The 26,185-nt window shown below is 42.4% G+C and overlaps 1 protein-coding gene across 5 annotated transcripts in view; it reads right to left on the reverse strand.

Moving 5' to 3' along the window:
- Nucleotides 1–26,185, reverse strand: part of CADPS2 (calcium dependent secretion activator 2) — a 2,822,196-nt gene that overhangs the window by 1,323,909 nt on the left and 1,472,102 nt on the right. For all 5 annotated transcript variants that reach the window (XM_069629098.1, XM_069629097.1, XM_069629096.1 and 2 more), the window contains one exon: nucleotides 12,850–12,973. In XM_069629098.1, the coding sequence (XP_069485199.1) occupies nucleotides 12,850–12,973 (124 nt within the window). The remainder of the gene's footprint in view (nucleotides 1–12,849; nucleotides 12,974–26,185) is intronic.

A 26,185-nucleotide genomic window follows, 5' to 3' on the forward strand; every position in this document is an offset into this window, starting at 1 on the left:
TCGGTATGTCAGGCGGCAGCATTTACTTCCAGAGAAGCGTGGTCGTCTCTCCTCCTGCGGGAGGACCAGATTGCTGCTCTGGACCCCCATCTCAATCATTTGCAAAATGTCAATGTTTTATTATTTTCCTTTACACAATATTGTCTTTCTGACTCTGTGGTTAAGGGTCTCAAGTGTTTCACAAGTGTCCCCCCTCTTGCAGGTGAGGGATTGTCTCTTATTTCAGGATACAGTTCCTTTGCTAGACTATGGAAAAAATCAAATTAAATAACACTTCAGTAAGTCCTTTTACTGTGCATGTTCAAAGTAAACAAGCTCCCAGTCCACTCCTCGGATTTGCTTCAGTCCTGAATGCTGATCAGTATGAAGTGATAGGGACAAAATAATGACAAATACAATAAGTGAAGTCCTTGACACTGCTTCCTCGATCTGTCCCTCGGCAGAAGGCTTTTAGAATCTCCTCAGATAGTACTGCTGATGGTTAGAGAGTTCTACTTGGAGCACAATTCCATTAAAGAGAATGCCCATCTGTGCAACATTAGCTGGATCTCTGATGAATGTGAGGACGTCAACATCAATCGGTCTCCCCACTAGCTCTGGAAAGTCAGTGACTAGGCGAAAGAGGACATTGTGAGCTAACCTGCTGTCTTCTAGTGACAAGGACATCCGTCCTGTCTTGCTGAGTTTTTCAGGATTGTATGCTCTCTCTTTAATATAAACAATATCTGCACTGTCCGGTCGCATGGAGTGCGACTAGGATCACTATTTTATTTAAAAGTTGGCTTAAATGTTCTTTATTTGCTGGGTCTTGAAGAAATGTGAGTGTGTCTGTTGATCTTCCGACAAGAGTTGGACAATCTTCGATTATGCGAAAGAACAATGTGTTGATAAGCTCATTTATTTCTGTCTGTGTTTGGGACATTTGGTTCCTTCTCACTGTACTCAGGAAGTAGGAAAAATTATTCGGCAATAACAGTAAGCAGTCTTCTTATTGTCTTTTCTTTTTCAGCATCTTGAAGGAAGTCAGTGACATTGGTAAGTCTCCCTACCAATGACGGGTATGATCTTAGCACTAGATGAAAATAGGTGACCATATCATTGGCGATGTCGCTACTGAGTGACACCATAAGTGATTCCAAATATGGTCTAGATATGGAATGAGTCGGGATACTGCATTTGCTTCCAATATAAAAAATGTGGCATATTCTTTTCTCATCAAGGCTTAAGTGTGCCTCAGTCCAAAGTTCAAAGTTCACAGGCTATGCTGTGGCTTATGTATGCAATTCTTCTTCTTCACCCTGCAACTAGGATGCACAGAATGTTCATTTTTTTATGTCCTTATCCCCTTTTTTCCTTAGAGGAAGTGTCCAATTTAAGCCACAATTTGCAAAAAGTTCTTTGTCTTTGTTTGGCTGGTCATGCATCCTGCACATGCTGTGGTTCTTCCCCGTCAATCGTCTACTCCTCTCATTGGGGTGTAGGCAGGGGGCCTTCTCTGATGCAGGGCTTGATATCGCCAAGAAAAATACATGCTCTTCTGCCTTGTAGTTTCACTGCGGATGGAGTGCAGTCCTCCTCTGTGAAAGGACCGTTAAATCTTGGCTCGTCCCACTTTTTCAATGTAAGATTCCTTACAGGGAGGGTGTCTTAGGGAAGATGGATGGAACACAAAGTCTTTGAGCTGTGTCTGTAGTAGTATCTCCTTCTGTGTTCCGTGCTGCCCTGCACCTTTTTCGTCGTTGCTGCAGCTGGTCTGAAATTACAGTAAGGCAAGATGTCATGCAGTTCAGATAGTTTTGCATTTCAGACCCTAAAATTTCTCCTGTTGACTGGGCATCACATCTAGCTCTATCTCGGGGTGTCAAAGGAGTTCTCATTCTTCTTCTTGTGGCTATCCCGTGTGCATAAGATGATGGTCAGAACCGGGTTGGTTCCGAGGTGCATACAGTGCCAAAGGAAGGCAGTGCAGATCCCTTTCTTAGAGTCAGCTTCAACTTGGCTATCCTTTCCTTTAACAAGCTGTTGAGCTTCCCACAGATCCCGTTACCTTGTGGATGATACACCAATGAGAACTTGTGCTTTATACCAAGCAGCAAGCTAATCTGTTTGAAAATTGCATTAATAAAGTGAGGGCCATTATCTGATCCCATGACCTCGCACACCCCCACCGGGGGAACGCCTCTCGCACAAAAAATCTGGCCGCACAGGTAGAGTCTGGGTGTGTCCATGGACCTGCTTCAATCCATCTAGACAATGGACACACCACAACAATTAAGTATCTGTACCCGTTGCATACTTGAATCATGTCGACATAATTGACATGCAAGTGCTGAAAAGGCCCATTTGTCCTTGGGATGACTCCTCATTACTTTTAATGTGTGCCCAGCCGTGAATTGCTGGCAGATTATATATACAGTTCACTATAAAGAATGCAATATGCTCAGCTAAATTTGGTATGAACCAGTCTTCAGTGAGCCTTGCTGCTAGATTCTCTTTTGTCATATGTGCTGGATAATGTAACTGGTCCAGCGATATTTTTAATAGGGCTACAGGCATTACTGGTTTACCAGTGCTGTGTTGTTGCCACAAGCTGTCAGAGGGGTTTAAAGAACACCCTTGATGTTTCCAAAGGTTCTTCTCTTCCTACGGAGCCTCCCCTTGGAGTTCCATTAGCTGTGTTTGCCCCAAACTACTGTAACATTCAGGTGCAGTTTGTGTAACCATCATTCGTTCGTTGGCATGGATAACTTTCACTTCCATGATCATTTCAATTTTGGATGCCATGCGCTTGGCTACCGTGTCTGCTGCTTGATTTCCGCGTGAGATAAAAATCTGTCTCTTTCGTGTGGGTGGCGCATTTCATGACCGATATGCCCACTGGGAGCTGTACTGCCTTGATCAGCCTGTCCAATAAGGATGCATGCTGTACTGGCATGCCATCCACTCAGAGGTAGCATCTCCTTTTCCAGCGCACTAGGCCTGCATGCACTGTTGACGTCACATAGGTGGAGTCACTGTACACTGTTACTTCCTGGTCTGCATGATTCTCAATGGTGAGTATCAACACCAATAATTCTGCAGCCTGTGCTGAATATTGAGATGGTATTCGCGCACTAATAAGTACTCAAAATTCTCCATTTGCTGTGTGTTTCATCACAGCAACGCCAGTATATCTTTGTCCGTCACTTCGGTCGATCCTTGAAGACCCGTCAATCTCTCCTTCTGCCAAGGCATTTTCTTTCACCTTGGGATTTCATCAAAGAATTCTTCATAGTTCGCACAGTCATGTATTGGCTCTCCTTCAGTGACTGGCTCGTCTATGAACATAGCTGGTTTCACTATCTTGCATCGTAATCGATGGATTTGATATGATCACTTCAGAAGTTGAAGCTCTCTGAGATGTCAATGTGCCCTCTGGTTTTTCTAGAATGGCAAATAGTGAGTGCTCGACATTCAATGTCATGGAGCATCCCATCACAATGGTTGTAGCCTTCTCTATGTCGAACGCTGCGGCAGCTAAACTTTGTTTCTAAGGAAAATGACCTCTCATTACTGGGCCCAAATTCCCACTGTTGTATGCCAGGGGCTTGTACCCCAACGTGGTTTTCTGTGTGAGTACTGCCGTCATAACGCTGCCATTCGTGTGTGAAAACAGGTCAAATTCCTCTGCATACTTGGGGATCCCTAGAACTGATGTTGTGCATATAGCTCCTTTGTGTTCAGAAAACCCTTTTTCCGTGGTCTCAGACCATTAGATATTTTCTTTTGTCACTTGGGTCTTCTTTAGGGCCTGAAGTAAAGGCTTAGTGCAAGAGCTATAGTCGAAGACCCACGCCCTAACATAGTTGCATAGGCCTAGAAAGCTCTGCATCTCTTTTATCGTGTGTGGTTCAGTATGGCCTCAGCCCTTTCTGGGGTCACTTTCTTTCCCTCATGTAAATTCAGCTGGCCTATGTACAGCACTTCTTGTTGACAATATTGTAACTTTTCCTTGTCACCCTTATATCCTTTCTCAGCCAGAATAGTCAATAGCTGTACAGAATCATGCATGCATTGTTCTTCTGTTGTGATGCAAATTAGGATGTCATTCACATATTGCAGGATGACAATTTTAGTGCAACATTGCTCAGGTCCATCTGCAGGACTCTGTTAAAAATAGATGGAGACTCACAATACCCCTGGGGCAGTCTCGTGCTTTTCAGACGCATCTTTTCAAGTCAATCACCGTGAAATACTTTGCCTCAAGGGGTATATTACATTGAATTGTAGAAGGGTTAGGGACTAGATGAACTCGGTCTCAACAATATCATTTATTGGCCTTAGATCTTGAATTAGCCTCCAAGATCCTCACTTTCATTTTTTGATTGGATAAACCACGGTATTGTATGACGACTCTGACGTCACTAAGATGCCCTGCTTCATCATAGCCTAAATTATCTTAAAAATCCCCTCATCTGCCTCTCTGGACATGGGATATTGTCGTGCTCTTGGAAGAATTGCTCCTGGTTTCAGTTTAGTTTTTACTTCTCCCATCCCTTTCAATAGGCCTATGTTATAGGGGCCTGTGGTCCACACTGAGGCAGGCACCTGGGCCATGTCGTCCTCAAAATATTCAGGACGGTTTCGTGCCAACATTATTCTCTGAGGTTCTTCTCCTTTGATCTTTTTTACCCAAAAGGTGAGACTCACTTCCACCAGTTTATCTCCCATATCTGCTTGTTCTTCAAACAGATAGTCATCGGTGACGTCAATGAATCAATATCCTTCTTCAATGACAATTACTGCGCACCATTGTCCGCCCTCGTCATCATAACCGTCAATCGAAGCCACCCTCCCTCGTACTGCAGCTGTGTGTATCATCAATCGAAATTCTTGTCCCTTTTCCTTGTGCCTCGATATTCTTGGCCTGAATAAGAATTCATCAGGGGTTCTCATGATTCTGTCTGCAAGGCATGGCAATCCTGCCATAAGCACACACATACCATATGCTAATATTTCTGGCTCTAATGGTATAGCCCTCATGGCTGTATGTCCTGCGTACACTCTAATCATTTCGCATACATTTGAATAATGCATTCCTGGAGTTGAACATATTATGCCCTCCTCCGTGAACGAGATTGTCATGTTCAACTTTGTCATTAAATCTCGACCCAAAATGTTTACTGGGGTCTGACGTGAATATAGTAAAGGCACATTCATTTCACATTCCCCTATAGAGACTGGAAGTGCATTTGTGAAGGGAACACGACTCTTTATGGCCTCGCCAGACAAGGAAAACTTGCCTTCACGTATGCATGAGCGCGTTGCACCTGTGTCAACTAGGAAGGAGTATTCTTTATCCCCTATAACGACATCCACCTTTGGTTCCCTGCGAGAGTCTGGTGTCACTGATAGATAGAACACAGGGTTCCCAGTGAGCTGTCCTAGTCCATATACAATTTTGGCCCACTGTGCACTGGTGGATTTCCCCCATTCCCATTGTTACTTCCCATTCCAGGGTTCGTGGTCTGCCCTGTGCTCATAGTCTGCATTAGTTGCAACAGTGCCTGTTGGGATTGTCCTTGTGGAAAATTCCCCATGTTCTAAGGTTGCATGCCTCGTTGTGCTCCTGGCGCTTGGTGTTCCACCGTGTGATTCTGTGCAATACCCTGCTGTAAAACTGCAGGTGGATTCGCCATGCCTGCTCCTGTTACTTGGGCGTTCTGCATCATACCTTGGTTTCTGCATGTGCGAGCTAAGTGCTGCGTCATTCCACACAACCAACATACTGGCGGCGGTCGGATCATTTGCCCGTTTGACATATCTTGATTACCATTTTGCATATTTTGAAAACCACCTTGAATATTTTGGAAACCTCACCAATTACTTTGCCATCCTCTACCCTTAAATCCTCTTCCCCTGGGGTAAAACCCTGTATTGACTTGATTATTCTGCTGTGGATTAGTCACTTGCTGCATGCTTGATTCAGCTGTGCTAGTTATCATGGCTCCCTCAAGAGCATATTTTGACAATTTCTTCTGCACCAATTTCGCTTCCTCACCCTTTTGTGCAGCTTCCTTTTTGTGATTCTTTTCTTGCATAAATCTGCACTAGTCTGTGATGGTCAGCTGTATTTCAGCCCAAGGCTTGGCCTCAATTCCCACCAATTTCTTGAACTGTTTCTGTACTGGCTCTGGCAGCCTTTGGCACAATATATGGTAGAACACAGGTATAGATTTCGTCCAAGATTCATGAGTCTCGAGTACCCATGTGTCTTGAAAATCCTGTATGTAAATTAACGGATCCTCAGACGTCTTCATTTTTCACGTCATTATAGCTCCCATAGCAGAAGTGTCTAGATACAACACTTGTAGCGCTTTCCATTCTACGGCTGTACAATTGTTAAATGGAGCTCCGTCATGCATGGTATTAATTGTGGTTACACCAGGGTAGCCTGCTCATGCCCACAAATCGTCTGCTCTATCACCAAGTATGGTGATTAAGAGACCCTTACGTCCCCTATAGCTAACGTGTTTCCTCCTGTCATTTTTTCTAACTCATGTATCGTATCCACTTTCCGGCTCCGGATGTCAGCATTGGAAGCTTGTTTTTCAAATTTTCTCGATCCATGTGTGGCCATGGAATTTATTGTGGTCTTACTCCCCCATTCTGGAGCAACGGACATTGGGATGCATATCCCTCTCTCTCTCTCTCTCTCTTCTCTCATTGTTCTCCTGTCTATTGCAGGGGAAACATTCCTGCATCGCCGTCTGCCTGGCAATGTCCTGAGCCTGTCTACATAGGCCAGTGAAGACACCCGCCCTCTGAACATGAGATACTTCTTCATGTCGGTCAGACTGCATGGCTGATTCTGATGCCCTCAGTGCAGACTCGCTAGTGTCTGACCATCTTATTGCTTTCTCTCTTGGGAGTCGTCTTTCGCTCCATCTCTCTTCCTCATTTTCCTCGCGCTCCTCCCTTTCCGAGTCAGACATTTTCCCCAATTCGTGCATCTTCTTGTATCTTCATTGTTTCTACTGATTTATAATCTATCCAGGGATAGTTCTCTATTCCCACTGCGTCGGGTGACATCCTCAGTGTCGTAGAGCTGTGTGCTCTCCAGGCGCTCGTCTTCCCCCTCCCCTTGGGGTGTTTGTTCTAACCCCATTTCATCATATATTCTATTGATCGTTTCTCTGATGCTTCTGGTGTCGAAGTCATCTTCCATATTTGCCCTAGACTTGCCTGGTAATGAATCGTGCACAGGAAAGAATTCTTCGATGTCTTCCCAATCTAATACTGGATCTTGTTTTTTAACCTCGCTCCCCAGATATTGAAGATTGTGTGCTCTCTCTGTCTTCGCTTACGTTCTACATCGTCATCAAATTCCTTGCGTTTCCTTGCCTCTTCCCTGACTATTTTCTTCCTTTTTCTTTTCATTTCTACGTTCATCTGCCCTTTGAATTTCCTCATCTCTTCGTCTCTTTATTCTTTTCTCACGTATCCTTTGCTCTTCCTCTAACCTCTGCTGCTATCTGTCTGCCTTGATCATTGGCTGCTCTTGGGTTGCGATCGAGCTGTCTTTCTTGCTCTTCGTGATATAGCTGTTCTCGCCTTTGTCTTTCTTTCTTATTTTTTCATCTCTTGACTTTCTCTTTTCCCTTTCTCTGTACCTCATCTAACCTCTCCTTTCGTTTCACGTCATCAATGCCTTTGCCATCAAGTTTCAATAAAATGTGTCCTCCATTGCATTTGTTTTTTGCAAATGCTATCTCATCATTCCTGTCTTAATTTCCCTTCCATCTCTTCCCTTCTGTCTCTTTGTCGAGAGATGCGCTTGTCTGTGCTTGATCCCTTCTTTCGTCATCGCGTCTCCCCTTGTCTCTTGGGACCGTGGAGGCAAAATCTTATCCTTATCTTTCCCTTGATTTTCATCACTACATTGCGTAGGTGACTCATATGCCGGGTTGCTGTACCCTGTGGCTGCTTTAAGCTCTCACAGCAGGTATAATCCCTTGTCCTTACTTTCTTCACCCTTTGTTTCGGATGGGGCGTGTGGCGCGGTAGGCATCTCACCCCCCTCTGATCATATATTAAGTATCCAATCTATTGGCGGCTCCTCTTCCTTTCCCTGTTCATACATTTTCCAAAGTTCTAGAACAGTGAGGCGTTTGTTTAACTTTTTTTTTGCCTGTATATGTGGTGTGCAAATATGTTGTCATGTGTTGCAGGATAGCTTTAGCTAAGGACCCACCCTGTGGCCATGACAAACATCTTGTAGGCAGTTCCCTTAACCCACTCTGTACTGTATTTCTTCAGTTTAGTGTGTTTCGGCAACTGTTTACATGAGTGTGGCAATGGAGTTATGTCCTTCATGCTCAAATCTGTTCCCTTTCCTCTTATATAAGACTTGCCAACACGTTCGTGTGGCTTAAACAGTTCCAACAATATGAGCAAGCACCAAACACTGCAAGCTCCAATCCCGATGTTTCACAACATTTTATACCTTCTATTTAACTCAAAAAGACAATTTGTGTGTGATATTATCTCAGCTATTCAATCGCATAAAATTTAAATCAGGTTTCTCCAAGATATTTTTTTTTGTATGACATCACAACAAAAACATGTAAGACAGATGCTTGACAGACTAGACGAAGACCAGCTGGTCACAGATATCTCTGCCTCTAATCATTACCCCTTCCTGGAGTCTAAACGTATTCCTTTCACAACGTCTGTAACCGTTGTGTAGTCTGATTGTTTCCTCTGTACCTGGGACTCTGGGTACACGTTTTCTTTAGCCGCTTATAGTAAAAGCGCAGGAATAAGGTGAATCCTCTCACTTCTTGGGTGTCTTCCCCAGTACCCTCTCTCTTCTCGGGTGTCCTCCCCGGTAACCTCTATTTACTTAATTATTATCGAGTCATTATCCCCTTATATATATACACATTTGTCTCTACTTCTAACTATAGTTTTTTTTTTTTACCTCCCTCCATTACCTTTTCCCTCTACTTGTTCTAAGGCATGCACTTTTGCCAAAACATTCAATCTTTTTCACTCAACGTTCGCATGTTTCCTCTCTGGACCTTCTGTATCACTGCCTTCGTTACCGCCTTCTTCGGCTTTTCACCCGCTCAGCTGCCCATAGGAATAGGAAAGGATGTGTGGGGAACATGGGTCTCTTCAGGCTCTGGTCTGCAGTTTTTCTTACACTACCACTGTCTACGGGGAACTTCACTGTCTACTCAGCCAAATGGCAAAGGACTAGTGATATTGCCGAAGATCTAGAGTTACTTTATTTTGACGGTCAATGGGTGTCTTATTCTAATCAATAATCGATAAACCATCCTCTGCTACCAAGTGTACTCCAGAGACCCCCGGCTGGCCCATAGAGCCAAGTTTTGCTCCGAAAGTACTTTAAGATGAGATGGCTGCACCTTTGAGATGGATGGGGGTGCAGATGTATTACTCCAACACCAATCAATAAGGCAACTCTATGGTTTGGCAAAGGGAGTCCTTTTAATGACAAGTACAAAAAACGGGGAGTCATGAAATCAGCAGTGATGCGATCACCCTTCTCGCTTCAACTCCAATGAACTTCATAAAAATCCTAGCATTTATACTTATACTGAAAACTCGTCATAACTGAAGTATAACACTCAAAAGTTAATATGCAATTCTGTTGGTTAGGAAAAAGTAACTTTAATATAGGTATGATATATGTATATTATAACGGAGTGAGGGGATTGGATAAACACTGTCAGGTGGGCGCCTAAGCCCTTCCTTCAAAAATGACTACTGTAGACGTCACTAAAAGTACGACGTCCCATTAGTTCTATTAACTATAGGACCCTAGATTATTTGGTCCATTGTAATTGGGTTGGCACCAACCCCATGCATACATTTCCACTTTGCTTAGCAGCATGCAGAATGGTCAGCCAGGTGCAGGGTGCCCCCTAGTTACCCAGCCTTCCTCCAATTAAGGTTACAATCAATCATCACTTCAGCAACTTTGTGTCAATTATTTTACTGTGGTTAGCCTCGAAACTGCATCTTCTGTCTGGAAAAGTTCTGATCTCTCTTCCTGGGCGGATGCCAAGCGTAGGTGTGAGCCTGTGCTTCTCCTCGCTCGGCTGGTCACGTGCTCCCCACACATGCTGAATTTGTCTAGTTTCTCTTAATTTGTGTATCTGATTCTTATTCGTCTTGCCATCTGCCTACGCCTCCTTATCTTGACCTTTCAGAAACAGGATATTCTGTTCTTAAGTTTCAATTATATGTAGCTAATGTTCGTTCCTTCTATTGGTATGACCTTGGCTCTCCTGGCACGAGTTGCAGCTGACGAGTTTTGATTCAGCCGTCTCTTCTTGTTATGATAGAATATGAATCTCTGCTCATGCGGCCTTTAGTAACCTGGGTTGATTCTGCTTTTTCGTGCAAAGTGGGATCACACTTATAATACTGTGCTTCATTTTGAGGTAGATTATGTATAATGGCGCTTGCCACACTATTCTTCTACTTAGCATAGCAAGCCGTATTGTTCTCTTAGCCTTCTTGCGGTTCCAAGCATATGTACAGGTGTTAGCTGGTTGAATATCTTCATCCTGTTTACAGCTTAAGCTTCTTGGTATTTCAACATTGTTCTCCCTTTTAGGTTCACCATATCCTTATTCATGGAGTTTCGTCTCTTTGTGTCATTCTCAGGTCGTTATTTCTTCTATCTGTATGTCTGTCCGGGTCCCCATGATGTCACCATTGGTCTTCCATTAAGACCTTTTTGGTTTCTTCCGGGACTGTACAGGTCGTTGTAGGGAGGCACATGTTACTCTGTGTCTACCATGTTGCAGAGCCACTTTGCGGCAGGTGAAATTTGACTGGCCTCACTTTCTAATCCATGCAAAAAAATATAGTTCACATGTGGGGCCTGTCAAATTTCACCTGCCACAATGTGACTCCAACATGGTAGACACAGAGTTACTCTGTCGGTGTTTAGCAGAGCTCACCTTCTGAGAGCGAAAACCAGAAAAAGTCAAAAAGCCTCTGACTAGCACACCCTCACAGATAGCATTCTGTCCTATTACTTAAGCCAATTTTAAAACTTGGCTAAAACACATTTCTGTTGCATTTAACGATTGGGTAGAATGTTCCCAATATATGTTATGTTGTTTTATGGAATATGCTTTCATACTGTGCCAAATAAACACCAAAGAAGTTAACCTAGGCTTGTCTGTGGAGCGGAATATGTACTATCTTCTTAAATTGCACTCTTTTTTTCTTTCCACATTACACAAAAATCAGAGCACAAGCATTTGTCTTTGTATTCACATTGTGGGTCATTGTGATGTCCCTTGGTAATTCCAGAGAAGGGTGGGCCTCCATTTGCGCAAAACGTCCCCTCCATGCAACTTCCCTCATTTCCACCATGCAGTGAAAACGTGAGTCAAAAACAATGCCATAACGATCATTACTCTTCACTTATCTACTATAAGTAGAATAATTCAATCATGTTGCACATGCCACAACGCCACCTACCAACGATTGCTGCACGTTCACCACTGGTTCAGTGCGACATCGGCAAGCCATTATGGGTAAGCCAATTAGCCCAAATGCAGGCCTTTTGCCCCAGAAAATTGTCTTTGCTTTCAAGGCAGTGGAAAAGTGTAAATGCTCCCTGCAAACTAAGCTTTAGAGACAGTGTTCACAATGGATTCCTATGGAATCTGCCTACTTTTACCAGGTGGTAATTATAGGTTGATTCCACAGGAATACATCGTATCAGGTAATAAAATTGCAGCAAAAACGTCGCCGGTAAAAAAAATTGTGGCAAAAATGATGTGGTTTCATCCGGTAAAGGTGTACCCCATTATACCATTTAAGGGGAGCAGGGGTTGCGGGGGTGTCCCCCGCTCCCCTTAAATGGTATAATGGGTCCGGGGATTGCGGGGCCGTCCCCCTCATCCTTTACGTAATTGTGGCGGGAAAACCACAGCATTTTTGCCACGATATTTTGTATACACGCCATTTTTGCCGCGATTTTAAGCCATGGAACCGAATACATTGCATTAACGGCAGCATGAAAATGCATGCTGGCCTTAGTGCACCCGCATTTGTATGGGACAGCAGGAAATAGAGGCGGACACGTTATTGTTTGCCTCACTCCCCAACTTCACCATACAAACTGAGCAAAAGGAAGCAGATGGCAAAAAATGTCAGTAAACGGACACTTGCAGTGCTCCACTTCACCATCCGCTTGACGTGGAAAATGGCGCCATTGTCTTTACACCGTGTAAGCCAACGTCATTCTCCCATAAAGTTTGAAAATGCGTAATGCATTTGGGAAGCCAAGGAACCAGAGTACATTAGCATGTTTCTGACACTAGCACATTGAGCCTCTGTCTTGGCAAGGCATTTGAAAATAAGACATTTTAAACAATTGAACGTATTTTTACAAAGCATATGCAGCCAAACTTTTAAAACATCTTTTTGTGACCGAAAAACTGCAGCACAAGAAAATGCAAACCTGGAGCTCTCATTAAAGGGCTGTCTCAAGTGGCACGTGAAACCAGCCAGTAGCAAAAGGCGGCAAAGTGCACCAGCCGAGATATTAATGAGACATGTTCCTTTGCCCTGACACAGATTTCAACAAAGTGATTATTTTTCAGCAGTGCAAAGGACTATCGGAAACATTGTGGTGCTGCAAACATGCATTGAAAGAGTATGTGCTGTGAGCTGGGGCGACTTTTCACATTCGCGTTAACGGAACGTGCGCCGGGTCAAAGGTTGGTGGAACCACCACACGAGTTCCACGAATTAGGTTCACTGGTGCTCACAGGTGGCTCCGAGGCACAATGAGGACAACCCCCCCATACCCACCTTCTATTTTGGCATACTCCGTTAGTCGGGTGTAATTGATGAAGGCGGCTTTCTCAAGGCACTTTCCGACCACTTTCTTCACGTCTTCTTCGAGTACAGGAGTGGCGATATCTTTCATTAACACCTACGCATACAATAAATACAAACCGTCATTAATTATCCCGAGGGAACATACGACAGAGTGAGTTTCAATGCACATTTTCTCAATTCGACTCATTAAAGGTCAAAACAGCACAAGATGTGTCCTGTCTCTGATAACTGGTTTATTTCGCTGTAGCAATGTCAGAACATTAGCGCAGGAAATGCAAACAGGAAGCTAACCTGGAAAGGTCAAACACCGAAATTACATGCGTCATTTAAATGTGTATGTCCACCACAGCAATGTCTCTCTTGAACTAGTGTCGCCTTGGATGTGTTGCATTTTGGGGAGAAACTAATGGAGGGCCACGATTATTGATTTACATAAACTTGACTTCCCCTTGAGGCTAAGAGATGTGCCACAGTGTTGGGGATACCTTTGAGCAGCCGAAGGGGAGATCTTTACATTACAAACACGATTACATTTCACATGCAGTGTTGCTAGGGTGACCAGATTTAGAAGACCTACTACAAAAACCGGGGACCACTGCAGTTTCCAATGGGAACATATTCTTGAGTAAGGGGGACAGAGCACAAAATACCGGGACAGTCCCGGCCAAACCGGGACGTCTGGTCACCCTAAGTGTTGCCAATAAAGAGTTCAACATGTTGTAGCTATCTAACAAACCACTAAACACCATTTTGCAAAAGTGTGTGTGTTCCTATTATGTTCTTTTATGCATCAAAATGAGGACGGATAATTATACAAGAGAAGTTTCCTTAGTTTAGGTTATGTTTATTTCATAAGAGAGTTCCCTCAGGGCAGTGACTCTGATGCTGTCCTCTCCCCGTCTGCCTGGAACCTAGAATCCAGAACACTAGAGAGAGCACGTCATCAAGAATCAAGTGTTGCGAGGGTTCCATAACCTAACATCATAACATCTCCTTCCTCTACAATTGCAAGGGATAATAAACCTATATATATAATAAATAGTCGAGAACAAAATAATTGTAAATCAGCAAAGAATACCAGATGTTGTTTGATTGGGAATTCTCATTAAATAAGACTATAAGTAAAAGGATACATATTGTTGCTTCTTCTGGTAATTCACAGTTATATGATGAGTGCAAGGTAAATATGGGTATTAATAATAAATGAAATCCTTTTTAAGATGTGGCATCCTTTTTCTTGGTTTCACATCCAAAGTATCATTGTTCTCCATATCCGTACTATATGTGCGTTCTTGTGGTGTTGACACCTTATCTTTAGTCATCTCTTCACACTCCAACCTGTCGGTGACATTGTCATTCTGATTGACCTTTCTATTAGCAATGACAAAGTCATCACATGACCATCGGCTTCCATCCTCTAATATCACAGATTTATTAGAGCAATTCACAACTCTTTGTGGAGAGCGGTATTTGGACTCTCCCTTCATGACCCTTCTAGGCTCCTTCACTTTGACCAAATCTCCTTCCATTACTCTGCTTTCTTTCACATGCTTTTGGTTATCGTAGTATTTTTTATACTTTTCTTGTTTATCTTTTACTCTTCTCACAACCGCTTCCATATCTATGGTCTTATCTTTCTTTAATGACAACCAAGCCGGTCTGAGCCTATTGGTAGCAACCCTTCCTCTTATCATGGTGAACGGTTCTACTTCTGTGGTAGAATGAGGTGTGACTTTATAAGTGACCAATGCCTCCTTGAGGGTCTCTCTCCAGGATAGATTGTTCGCAACCGCTAACTGAATAGTGTCCTTAATAAATCGGTTCATTCTCTCTACCAATCCGTTGCTCATGGGATGGTATAGGGCAGTGGTTCTGTGTTTAATAGCTCTCTCTAAGAAACTTATGTATCTCTAGTGACATGAATTGTGCACCATTGTCAGATATGAGCTCCTGAGGCTCACCCTCCCTATTAAAAATTTCCTCCAGAAATTTCCTTACTTTCATGGCTGACACTGACTCATCCATGATGCCACATTCTACCCACTTTGAGGTATAATTAACCAACACAATAATATACATTTTGTGAGGTTCCAATATTTCATATGGGCCTGAAATGTCAATGGCCAACTTTGTCCAAACTGAATCTGGTATCGTTGTAGGTTGTAACGGTGTGACTCTAGTGTTTTTTCCTTTGTCACTTAGTGCACACGCTGAACACTCCTTTACTATGTTTTCTAACTCACTCCACATATTAGGCTACCAAAATATTCTTCTTACTCTTCTTTTTGTTAGATTTCTTCCAATGTGTCCTTCATGTGCTATCTCCATAATCTTTTCTTTCAAAGCTGACGGCGGAACAATGCGATCTCCACGATATATACAAACTTCGTCACAGGACATTTCATCTTTCTTATTCTTCCAACATGAAATTCCTTCATCTATTTCCTTCCAATCACATTTTATTGCTCTCCTTAACTGTTTTTGTTCCATATCTGCTTCACTGGCTTCAATCCAATCCTCCTTGGAATAACCATGATGTATTTGTGCTATCACACTGTCCATATTAATTTCTTCTTCATTGAATTCCTCTTCCATTGAAGAACATGGTAAACGAGAAAAACAATCAGCAACTTTATTTGCTCTACCCGGGGTAAAGCTAATAGTGAGATTGTACTGCATTATAATTAAGATCCACCTTCTAATGCGAGGCGATGTCAAATGAGGATTTCTTGGATTTAAAATATGGATAAGTGGTTTATGATCTGTTCTAATCTCAATGGGACTTCCCCATATTAGTCCCTTGAAGTGTTCTAAAATCCACATCACAGCCAAAGCTTCTTTTTCTATCGTGGAGTAGTTTTTCTCCGCATCCCTTAATGTCCTAGAAGCGAAGGCTATGGGAACTACCATCCCATTTTGAACTTGTTCCAGTACACCTCCCAGTCCCACATTACTTGCATCAACTGATATAATGCTCTTAACACTACAGTCAAACATCTTTATTTATTTATCAACATCTTAATCGTTTCCAACTCATTTCTGCATTCAGTTGACCACTCAAAGGACACATCTTTTTTCATCAGACTTCTCATATGACTAGTTTTGTCAGCATAGTGATCGATGAACTTTGAGTAATACTCAGTTACCCAGTTAAACCCAGTTAAACCTCAGTTAAACCCAACAAGCTCCTCAATTGGTCTTTATTTGACGGTTCAGGCAGTTTGAGTATTGTATCTATTAGAACTTCTTTTGGTTTTATCCCTTCAGCATCTATACAATGGCCAAGATATGTTACATCACTCTTCTTTATTTTACATTTCTAAATCTTTAAGGTGAGTCCTTTTTGCTGTAGAATTTGCAACACTCCAATAAGTTTAGCATCATGGTCTTCTTCCGACATAGCTGATATCAATATATCATCTTGAAAATAATATACTCCGCGAAGCCCTTCAAAAAGATGTTGCATCAGTCTTTGAAAAACAGCGGCTGCTGATGCTAATCCGAATGGCATTCTCTTAAAATGGAAAGCACCTAAAGGCGTTATGAATGATGTGAGATGTTTGGATTCTTCCTCCAGGACAACTTGATGATATGCAGAGGATAAATCAAGTGTAGTAAAGTACTTAGCAGGTTCCATGGTGGTGAGCATCTCTCCTATGTTTGGTAGGGGATGACGATCTACCCATATGTTGTTGTTCAAGTCTCTTAAATCAACACACATTCGGATTGCCCCTTCTGGTTTTCTTACTATCACAATGGGGGACAACCACTCAGAACTTTCAATGGGCTCAATAATGTCCTGAGAACACAATTTTTCTAATTCTTTCTTCAAGGGATCGCGGGTGCCAACTGGTATGTTCCTTAATTTATGTACAACTGGTTTCGCTCCTCTCTTCAGAATAATATGATGTTTGAAACCTTTCAGCATCCCTATTTTGTTATTGAATATTTCTGGGAAACATCGCACCAGACTATCAGCTGAATCACAACACTTATCCATGACACTTAAAATGGGGATACATTCCCCTGGATGGATCCTGATTTTCAAAGCTGCCTGTTCCCACCAGCCGACTATGGCAAAACCTTCACGGGCCACATATAGTTTGCAATAGGTTTGTCTCCCTTCAAAAGTTAAATGAACCCACACATAGCCCACTATATCAATTGGAGATTTGCCATATCCTGTAGTACTGACTTTAGTCAGACATAAATCCCCAAGACTTTTCTTCAAAACACTCCGAAAGGTGTCTTCATCTACTATAGTATATGGGGAACCCGTATCAACCATGACTTGTATGGGAATACCATCAATAGTCATTGTTACCCATGAACCAATTGTTCTTTCTTTGGATGATAGAGCTAGAATTTGTATCTCTTCTTCAAATTCAGTAGTTACTGCTACTAATTCATCTGAATCTGAAGTTTTTTCAACAGTTCTAACACTTGAAGTAACGCCCTTCAATTGTTGGCGATAACCTCTGTTGTTATTTCCTCGACCCATTACTCTTCCTCTTCCTCTGCTGCTTCTACATACTTTGCCATAGTGTCCCATCTGACCACATTTGAAACATTCAGCACCAATCGCTGGACAGTCTTTGTCTGGGTTAGTATGTCTGTACCAACCACACCTGGTACAATTGATTTGAGATCGGGAAAACATTTCTCTGTTCTGTCTTGAATTTCCACTCATATCAGATCTCACAATTCTTTTGACCATGGCAATTAACGCCTCCTCTTCCTTGTTTGTCCCTTCACATTGTATGGCTTGGACAGAACTTTTATCAAAAATGTTCTTGTTTGCTTTGTATTTCCCTCATACATTTATCTCCTAATTCAATGGAGCGTGCAATTTCCAGCGTTTGCTCCAAGGTTGGATTTTTTGCTTGCCAAAGTCTTTGTTGGATCTTGGGATCTGCGACATGCAGAACAATTTGGTCTCTTACATATACACTCGCCAATCCCGTGAAATCACATTTAGCAATAAGACCTCTCAACGCAGCAACATACATGTCAATGGATTCATTTTTGAGTTGCTTCCTGGTAAAAAACCTATATCTTTCTAAAACAACATTTGTCTTGTTGCCAAAATGTTTATTTAATTTCAACAGAGCAATATCATATTTCCTAGAGCTAGTTGTTGGATCGCCCGAACCGCCTGCACCGTCTCCATCACCTGGCAGGGTTCGAAATATTCTCAATGCTTCAGCTCCTATACAATTCAGCAGGGTGGCCTCCTTTAAGTCATCATTAAACTTGGCACCACTTATGGCCCTCATATAAACTTGGAAGGTATCCAGCCATTGTTCCAACGAAGAAATAGGATTGCCAGGATGGGCCAAAAATTTCTCAGGAGCTGCAATGTTCTGCATGTTGGTATGCCAAGTACTTGCCTTTAAATTTCACACATAATATGGTTGTAGTGTTCGTTGTACTCTTCCTGCATCAACCACTTTTACTGTGAAATACCATGCTTGATATAAATTGTTATATATGTTGTAAAAAGTTTCATATCACTGCCCACTGGCTGTCATTTAATGCACTTGTATCTGTTCAAAAAAAAAAAATCACTAGTTTACTGCTCTGTTCGTTTAAAATGGTCAAGAGGAACTGATTCAATCATCCGCTCGTAAAGTAACTGTTCTTCGGCTCTATGTGTGTAGCTTAATTACTGCTGGATACATTGTCCTATCAAACGAACATAAAATATTGCCGATGTGATTCACTGTCCGTTTCTGGATATAGAAAATGAAGGCACGCAAAGCACGTACTAAGGTGCTTTACTCTATTATTATTGCGAGTGTCATAGAATTCCTCACCGATACACACAGTCTTTCACCTGTCGTTGCAGCTCGAGAAATATTCGAAACACGCACCGTGCTACAGCGCTCTTCTGGTGAACATTTATACTTTACTTCACTTTTCCTACGTCGTCGAGGTGCTCGTACCTTGATATGGTTGTCGGTTCTGGCCGCTTGTCCTTCTACACTCCCTTCATCTAGGGAACTCTCTCACTAGTGGAATAGCGGCCATGGGATCCTCGTCGCCACTTATTATGTTCTTTTATGCATCAAAATGAGGACGGATAATTATACAAGAGAAGTTTCCTTAGTTTAGGTTATGTTTATTTCATAAGAGAGTTCCCTCAGGGCAGTGACTCTGATGCTGTCCTCTCCCCGTCTGCCTGGAACCTAGAATCCAGAACACTAGAGAGAGCACGTCATCAAGAATCAAGTGTTACGAGGGTTCCATAACCTAACATCATAACAGTTCCTTGAGTCCCACTCTCATATTAACACAGGGCTAACATAATTGAAAGGGGCTGCACATTAAGGGCTTTCAGGTTAGTACTTCAACACAGAATGGGCCAAATTGATGCATTGTGACCTACATTACTGATTTTCCTTGCCAATTTGCCGCAGTCCTAACCACATGATGAAGCACTTCCAGCATACAACGCATAATTTTAGAATAACACAGCTTGAAACCCATGTATTCACGGCTCTCAACCTTTAATGTCCCCAGGGCATGTGCATTTTGTTTTCAACCGTTGAGAGCCAATTGAAGTGTGTAGGGGGCTTGACAGGTGAGTAACCGGATTACGGGGTGCGTGACACCTGCCAAATGGGTGTGAGCTGAAAAGTAGCCATTTTGGAAAAAAAATAGTTTGCTCTAGTCCCTTGCTAAGCTCTGGTCCCATAGATCCCACAGGGCAATCCTTTCCTCACATGGAGTTTAAAAACGCAAGCACATTGCCCAAATACTTGCTAAAATTCCCAAGTAGATCTCACTATACAGAGTTTTTGCGATTTCTTTTGAACTTATCTTCGACAGAAGAAATACTGGGAGCAAGGCTAAGAATGTCTCTGATTTGCAGATTGTGTGAGTGTAAAGAGTCCATTGAATGCTGTCAGCATCTAGTACTGTTCTGCCTTCCATTGACAGACTTGAGGACCACAATACTGTGCAAATTCATTAACGAACAAACCGCCTGTATCAGCTGATGAATGGTGGTCTATGTTGATACAGGGCAATCGAGTTTCCCTGACTTTGGCACTGATTAAGGACATTTGTACATTAATAGACAGTTCCGGGACTCTAAAGATCGTTTAATTGACTGAGGATCTGTCTTTGCTATTCATGATGCCGTTTATCCTTCTTTGTGTGATTGACTGTGGAACTTTTTCACATTTCCCTCTTTTTATTTCTTCTAATGTGGAGCTTTTAAGATAATTGTAGAAGGTCTTTCGTTTTTAAAGCCAAACACTAGAAAAAAACAAAAAAACAAATGCAAGTATTTCAGTTAATTTGCCTATCCATGATTCATTGCCCTGTGGTTCTGAACTGGATGTGAACTTCCAGGGCTGATAGGTAGGTCTGTGAAATGGGGAAGACCTCCAACGACGAGTGCAACAGCAGCAGAAAATGACTTTCCACTACTGAAATTTGAGATCCACTTCCCAGAGTTTTAAGTTACTTAATTGAAGATGATGTTGCACCAACCGAGTTGCCATGATAGGAGTGGAGGATGGTGATGGTCAGGCTGGCACTGGAAACTCTTTAGAAGTGAAATGTAAGGGTCTATGTCTGATAGAGTGGAAGATGGAACCTGGAAAGCCTGGACTGAAGCCTGCTGGGAACCTAGAGTCTATGTTATCAATACAATATCCAAGCCTGTAGAGTGGTGAAGAGTGGTCTGTGTGGTCAATGACATTTTGGATTTTCACCCTTTCCACTGTGAGGAGGGGGACCCAACTTCAGGAGTAGGAGGAAACTGCCTTCAAAAACGACAGATTAGGGCGGAGCATAGCACGGTGCAGAGTGGTCAGGAGTGGTCTGCGTGGTCCGGTAGAGCAGCGGGAGCTGGAGATGAAAGCTTCTGATTCAGTGAAACTCGTTCGCTTTCTTCCTTACATTCAGCAGGCCTGGCTCCAGGGGCAGGGGTCAAGGCCCCCAAGAACACTCCCTGCCCCCCCCAGAAAGGAGGTCTTGAATGTGGGAGCCGAGTGAGTGGGGGTGTTGAGATGTGGTGGGCATTTTGCTCTAAATCTGCAGCAGGGACCACTGAGAGAATAACATTCTGAGAGGCTGCCCTGCAGGAGGCCCAGCCAGGATTTGTTAGCTTGCTCTGGTCTGTGATTTATGCCCCACAGCCATGAAAGCACACACGATCAGGGAGATAAAGGCCTATTCACACCTCTAAGTCACACTTACTCAAGCACACTTACTGAAGCAGGCTGTCTATAACTATTTTCTCAAACCTAAAATCACAAAGTTGGTTTCTGTAATTTACAGTATATTTATTCTTTGTGGGACTATAGCGGTTTTTCACATCATGCTCAATAAAATGAGTAACTATATCAAACAATGAATGGCACATGATGTTGCTTGAGCACAGATTTCTGCAGAAGGAGCAATTATTGACTGGGGACCCATATACATTACATTGAAAATATATATTATGTTGCATTAACAACTTAAGTATAAGTGAAAAAATAGGGTTGGTAACAAAAATGTAATTCTGGAAGATCAAAATGTGATAGATGCAAGGATTTCAATTAAACATTACAGTTATCATTTCTCTGCGCAACATTCTATGCCACCATTTTTTTGTATGTGTGAGCCATTATAGAGGGGCACAAAAGGAGGCGTTCAGTCTCAATTGTTAGGCCATGTACCCTCTTCACCGGACCATAAGCAACACCAGCCATTTTTAGGCCTTGTGACCTCCAGCAGTCTAGCAGTTTGGGCAGGGCCAAGGCTGATTTGCAGACAATGGTATGCAAGGTTGACCAGAGCAATGCCTGTGGTTAGGATAAATTCAGAGACTTACATCCATCTTTTAGTTCGGACTACTAGGTGTAAGCCAGAACTCTTGCAGAGGAACACAGATAGGATGAGACAGGATGTGGGGAAAAACACACATCCTATGGATGCGTTTGGTAATTTACCCACCCAATAACTACCCATTGCTATGTGAATGCCTATAGCATTATTAACAACCACTCACTGCCAAAACGTACCCTTTGGGAACTGTTTTAGCAAGCACTACCACAAAGTGCCACCAATATTACTGAAGCATTCTTTGGAGTGTTTAATTACTCAGTTGCCTATGTAAATGAGCTCCTGGTGTGATATCAATCTCTTAGTGTGTGTCTTCAGCCAGCAGATTGTATAAGCAATGTCTTTGTCAATGTCTCCCTAAAACAAGCCACCGCAAAGCCAGCAGTTTTGGCTTGTGTATAGGTATTAGACAGGCATTTGCTAGGCAATGACCTCATATGCCCAGGTACTCGCACAGTTTTGCAGCTGTTGCCATTTTATGGCCAGGTGGTACCCTTATTGCAGTGCCTGGCAAATGCCCATCCATGCCTAATCATAAGCCAGGGCTGTTGGGTGCCTTGTTTGCCATGTCTAGGGAAACCAGCTGAACCTCACCCACTTGGACCAACAAGCCCTACCTGAAAATGACAAGGCTAGGATGGCAGGTATGGGCCAGTTTGGGATCTTCTTATGCGTGCTTGTCAGTGGGGTTCGGACCTAAATGTAATGTACCTTGGTCTGTGTGGAAGCCTAGTTTGCTCTGCCAGAACTTTTCATGATTCCAACTGTTAGTACTGAATTGATAACCTTATACTGCTTGAGTAACTTAAGTGTTTGCATGCAAACAGAATACATCATGTGTGTATGATGTAAAACCTGGCTGCTGGGTCTTTAGGCAGTGCCGGTAATTACCATTATTTGCTGTGGGACCCCACCAGTGATGGGGAGTGGGTTAGGTTGATTTCACCAAAACCCCCCAAAACAATTAGTCTCTCAGAAAATTAATCAAACAGGTGGAAAATCACATAGAAAGAAGTCTGTTTTCTTGAATGTTGGGGCAAAGTTAAAAAAAGTGTACATCTTTTAAACCTAAAAAACAATATTTAAACATTTCCCAAAGAGTACAATCAGATGTGGATTTAACATTTGGACAAGGGCCATGCCCCTTCCGCTCTGTTCACAAACAGCCAGGGCTGCTCAGGCCCTCCCACTGAGGCTTTATCTTTTCAATGTGTCTCAGAGGCAGATTATTTACAACAGGAAGTGATTAGAGATGCAAAACGGTCACTGGCAGTGACCATTGGTGTGGCACTTTTTTCTTTAAATAATATAGGGTATGATAGTTGGGTGATTAGAAATTAAGGGGATGCAGAACAAGCTGTGTGAAAAAATGACCTGGTCTTGCATTTCATTCTACTTTGTGTCTTATCTGATTTCTTTTGTAAATTCTCATTAATTTCTTTTTTGAATTTTGTAGATGGGGAAAATACAGCTACAATCATAGGGGGTCATTTTCCAAGTTAAGCAAACTGGAAAACGAGGCGCTAAAAGCAACAAGTTTGCCTGCTCTTACAGGTCTCCCTGCCGAATCGGATTGGTTTTCCACCAGCATGTATTTTTATGTTAGAAAACCAATGGATTCCTATTGAATATGCCTGACTTTTACACACTGATAAAAGCAGACAGATTCTAAAAGAACCCATTGTGGATAGCTCCCACAATCGTTAATTGTGGAATGGATTTGCACACTTTTCCAGACATGTAATGGAAAAGTGAAGATCAAAGGCAATATTAACTGTGTTTTACTCTTTAGTTTACCAGTACTTGGTAGAAACAATTAAAATTGCAAAAAAGCTGCAAACGGGAGTGGTCCCTTCAGCACATCTTTGTACCAACTTGAACTTGGAAGATGCGTGGTCAAGTATCTAAATTTCAAACTAAGCTCAAATTCTGGCATTATCACTTAACCAAAGTGTGTGATCCTGGGCAAATCATTTAATCACACTGTTCCTTAACTGCCAAAATTAGGTGCCTCTAGAAGTTATTCTGTTCACAGTATAAGCTATTTTAAAAAAAGCCTCACTCATAGTTTAATAAATGGGCAGCGCATGTGTCAGACACCTGTCTTTGCAAATATCAGTTACCTCTAAACAGGTAATCTCCCTCAATTTGTGTTTACGGGAGGGTCAAAGTCTCGGAACGGGAGAACAAAGTTAAAAGCGTTATACAAAAATGAGAATATTGACTACCCCACTCATAGTCCAAACAGGCTTGGCTTGATGATATATGTTATATACTTGTGATAAAGAGATAGTGCCTCAATCTCCAGAAGGGCCGAAATATGTCAACACTTGACAAAAGACTTACCAACTTTTTGAAGTCTTGTATCTAAACACTGCTTTATTGATATTAGTCAGTTTTCATTAATTCAACTAACCCCTATAGTTGATTCTGTTTTTAGGATTAGATGAAGTCGATCATGCAGCATTGATTTGTGATATATATCTGTATGTTCTGCTTTCTCTCTTTTAATTTTTCTAAATTTGTCTTAACAAATTTATATGGACTCATTTATGACTGATGATTTTTAGTGTTAATTTTTGAGGGTGTGTAAGCGATATGGTTCTGTGTATTGTCTCAATAGCATGTGACAGTTGTTTATAAATGTTGGAAAAAATGAATTTTTGAAAATTGTGAATATGTTATCAATTTGGAAGGCATTCATTACAAAATAAGTGTATAACATATCACCAAGCCTAGCCTGTTTGGACTATGAGTAGGGTAACTCCCCTAGTAACTTAGGGTGAGACCCAAAGTTACTTAAATATGCAAATTAACAAGGGGGGTCCTGGGAGTCCCTCTGCCAGACATTAGTCCTGGTTACGAGAGACTTACCCAGAGTCTTTAGCTCACTATCTTTCACAGAGAAGAAATATCTCAAACATTTCAGTTTTTGTCCTGCCCTGGGGCAGTCCAGCACCGAAATGCTAGGCAAATTCTCCTCTGAACAAGAGTACCAACAGAAACCCCAGACACCCTAAATTACTAGGGGAATCCAGACGTGGACCCCTTGCTCACTATTCTTAGAGAGGGACAGCTCCTCCCTACTGATGAGGTCCAACCAGACCGAAACACATGTCTGGGGATGCTGTTGGTACTCTTGTTCAGAGGAGAATTGCCTAGCATTTCGGTGCTGGACTGCCCCAGGGCAGGACAAAGACTGATATGTTTAGGATATTTCTTCTCTGTGAAAGATAGTGAGCTAAAGACTCTGGGTAAGTCTCTCGCAACCAGGACTAATGTCTGGCAGAGGGACTCCCAGGACCCACCCTTGTTAATTTGTATATGTAGTGAATAGACTGCTGGCGGTGCCGCCAATATATGGATATTCGATGTCGCAACTTTAGTAGGGCTGGACCTGTGAAAGAGAAGGGCTGAAAGTGTGGCAAAAAGCAGCTGAAAATCATGGAAGGATCGAGAAGGAAGTCTGGCCCAGTGTCAAGGTTTGGGGCAGCCAAGAACTAGTTATCTATTTAAGGAGATACAAAGAACGTGAGAAACAAGGCAAGCTCCTGTTAAGGTTTGACGAAACACTATTGGTGCCAAGTTATATTCATTTAATATCATTAAATGGGAAGAAAGGAGCTCAAACGCAGTCTTTCGTCACGTGGGATGAATGGAAATAGAAAATGGGCAAGCTGCATCGAGACGAAGATAAGAACGTGCTTGCACTCCCTTCCATTCTCATGAGCAGTAATACTTTGCAAGGCCGAGTACAAAGACAATTTGAATGGAAGACAGCATGAGTGATGATGGATGAATGGCTAATTGGGGTGGAGACATGGTCAAGTCCACTTACAGGCACCTGGGGTACCGGCTTAGGTGCTGCTAGCTAGTCCAATATTCTAGAAGGGTAGAAGTGAACCAACCAATTATAGGGGGCCATGTATTGAAGAGCCCTATAGTTTGAGAGCCAATGATGTGCTGTGTATCTAGCACATATTGAGGATGACTTGCACAAGGTGTGGGCACAAGTTGTCCACCTGACAGTAGACACCCAAACACAATCCAATACCCTACAGAAATTATACCTAGATGTTCCTCGTAGACCTATCACAATCCAAAGTAGGTTTTCTTAGTTTGCCACTTAGTATGATATCATGAATGACACGTTTTTGCTATATAAGGATGTTTTTTCATATGATGCTTCGAGATTATGCTGTGAGACGACCATTGATGACCTTTGTACTCCCTGTTTTAGACAAATGACAGTAAAACTGCCTTTTTTGCCAACTTCCTGAGTCGGTTTGGTTATTGGTGTGAGAGCTATTCTGCACCCCCATCCATGTAATGATGTGCTTCCTCATTTAAAAAGGACCTAACGGTTCAACTGTGTGAGAAACTATGAGGTGTTTTTCCCATGCTATTCCCGGGGATCCCTGACTCAGGTGGCCAGGGAATGGCCATCACTCTTGGATCCCAATCC

Source organism: Ambystoma mexicanum, chromosome 12, assembly GCF_040938575.1.
Source record: "Ambystoma mexicanum isolate Mex_15411 chromosome 12, UKY_AmexF1_1, whole genome shotgun sequence".
Lineage (NCBI taxonomy): Eukaryota > Metazoa > Chordata > Amphibia > Caudata > Ambystomatidae > Ambystoma > Ambystoma mexicanum.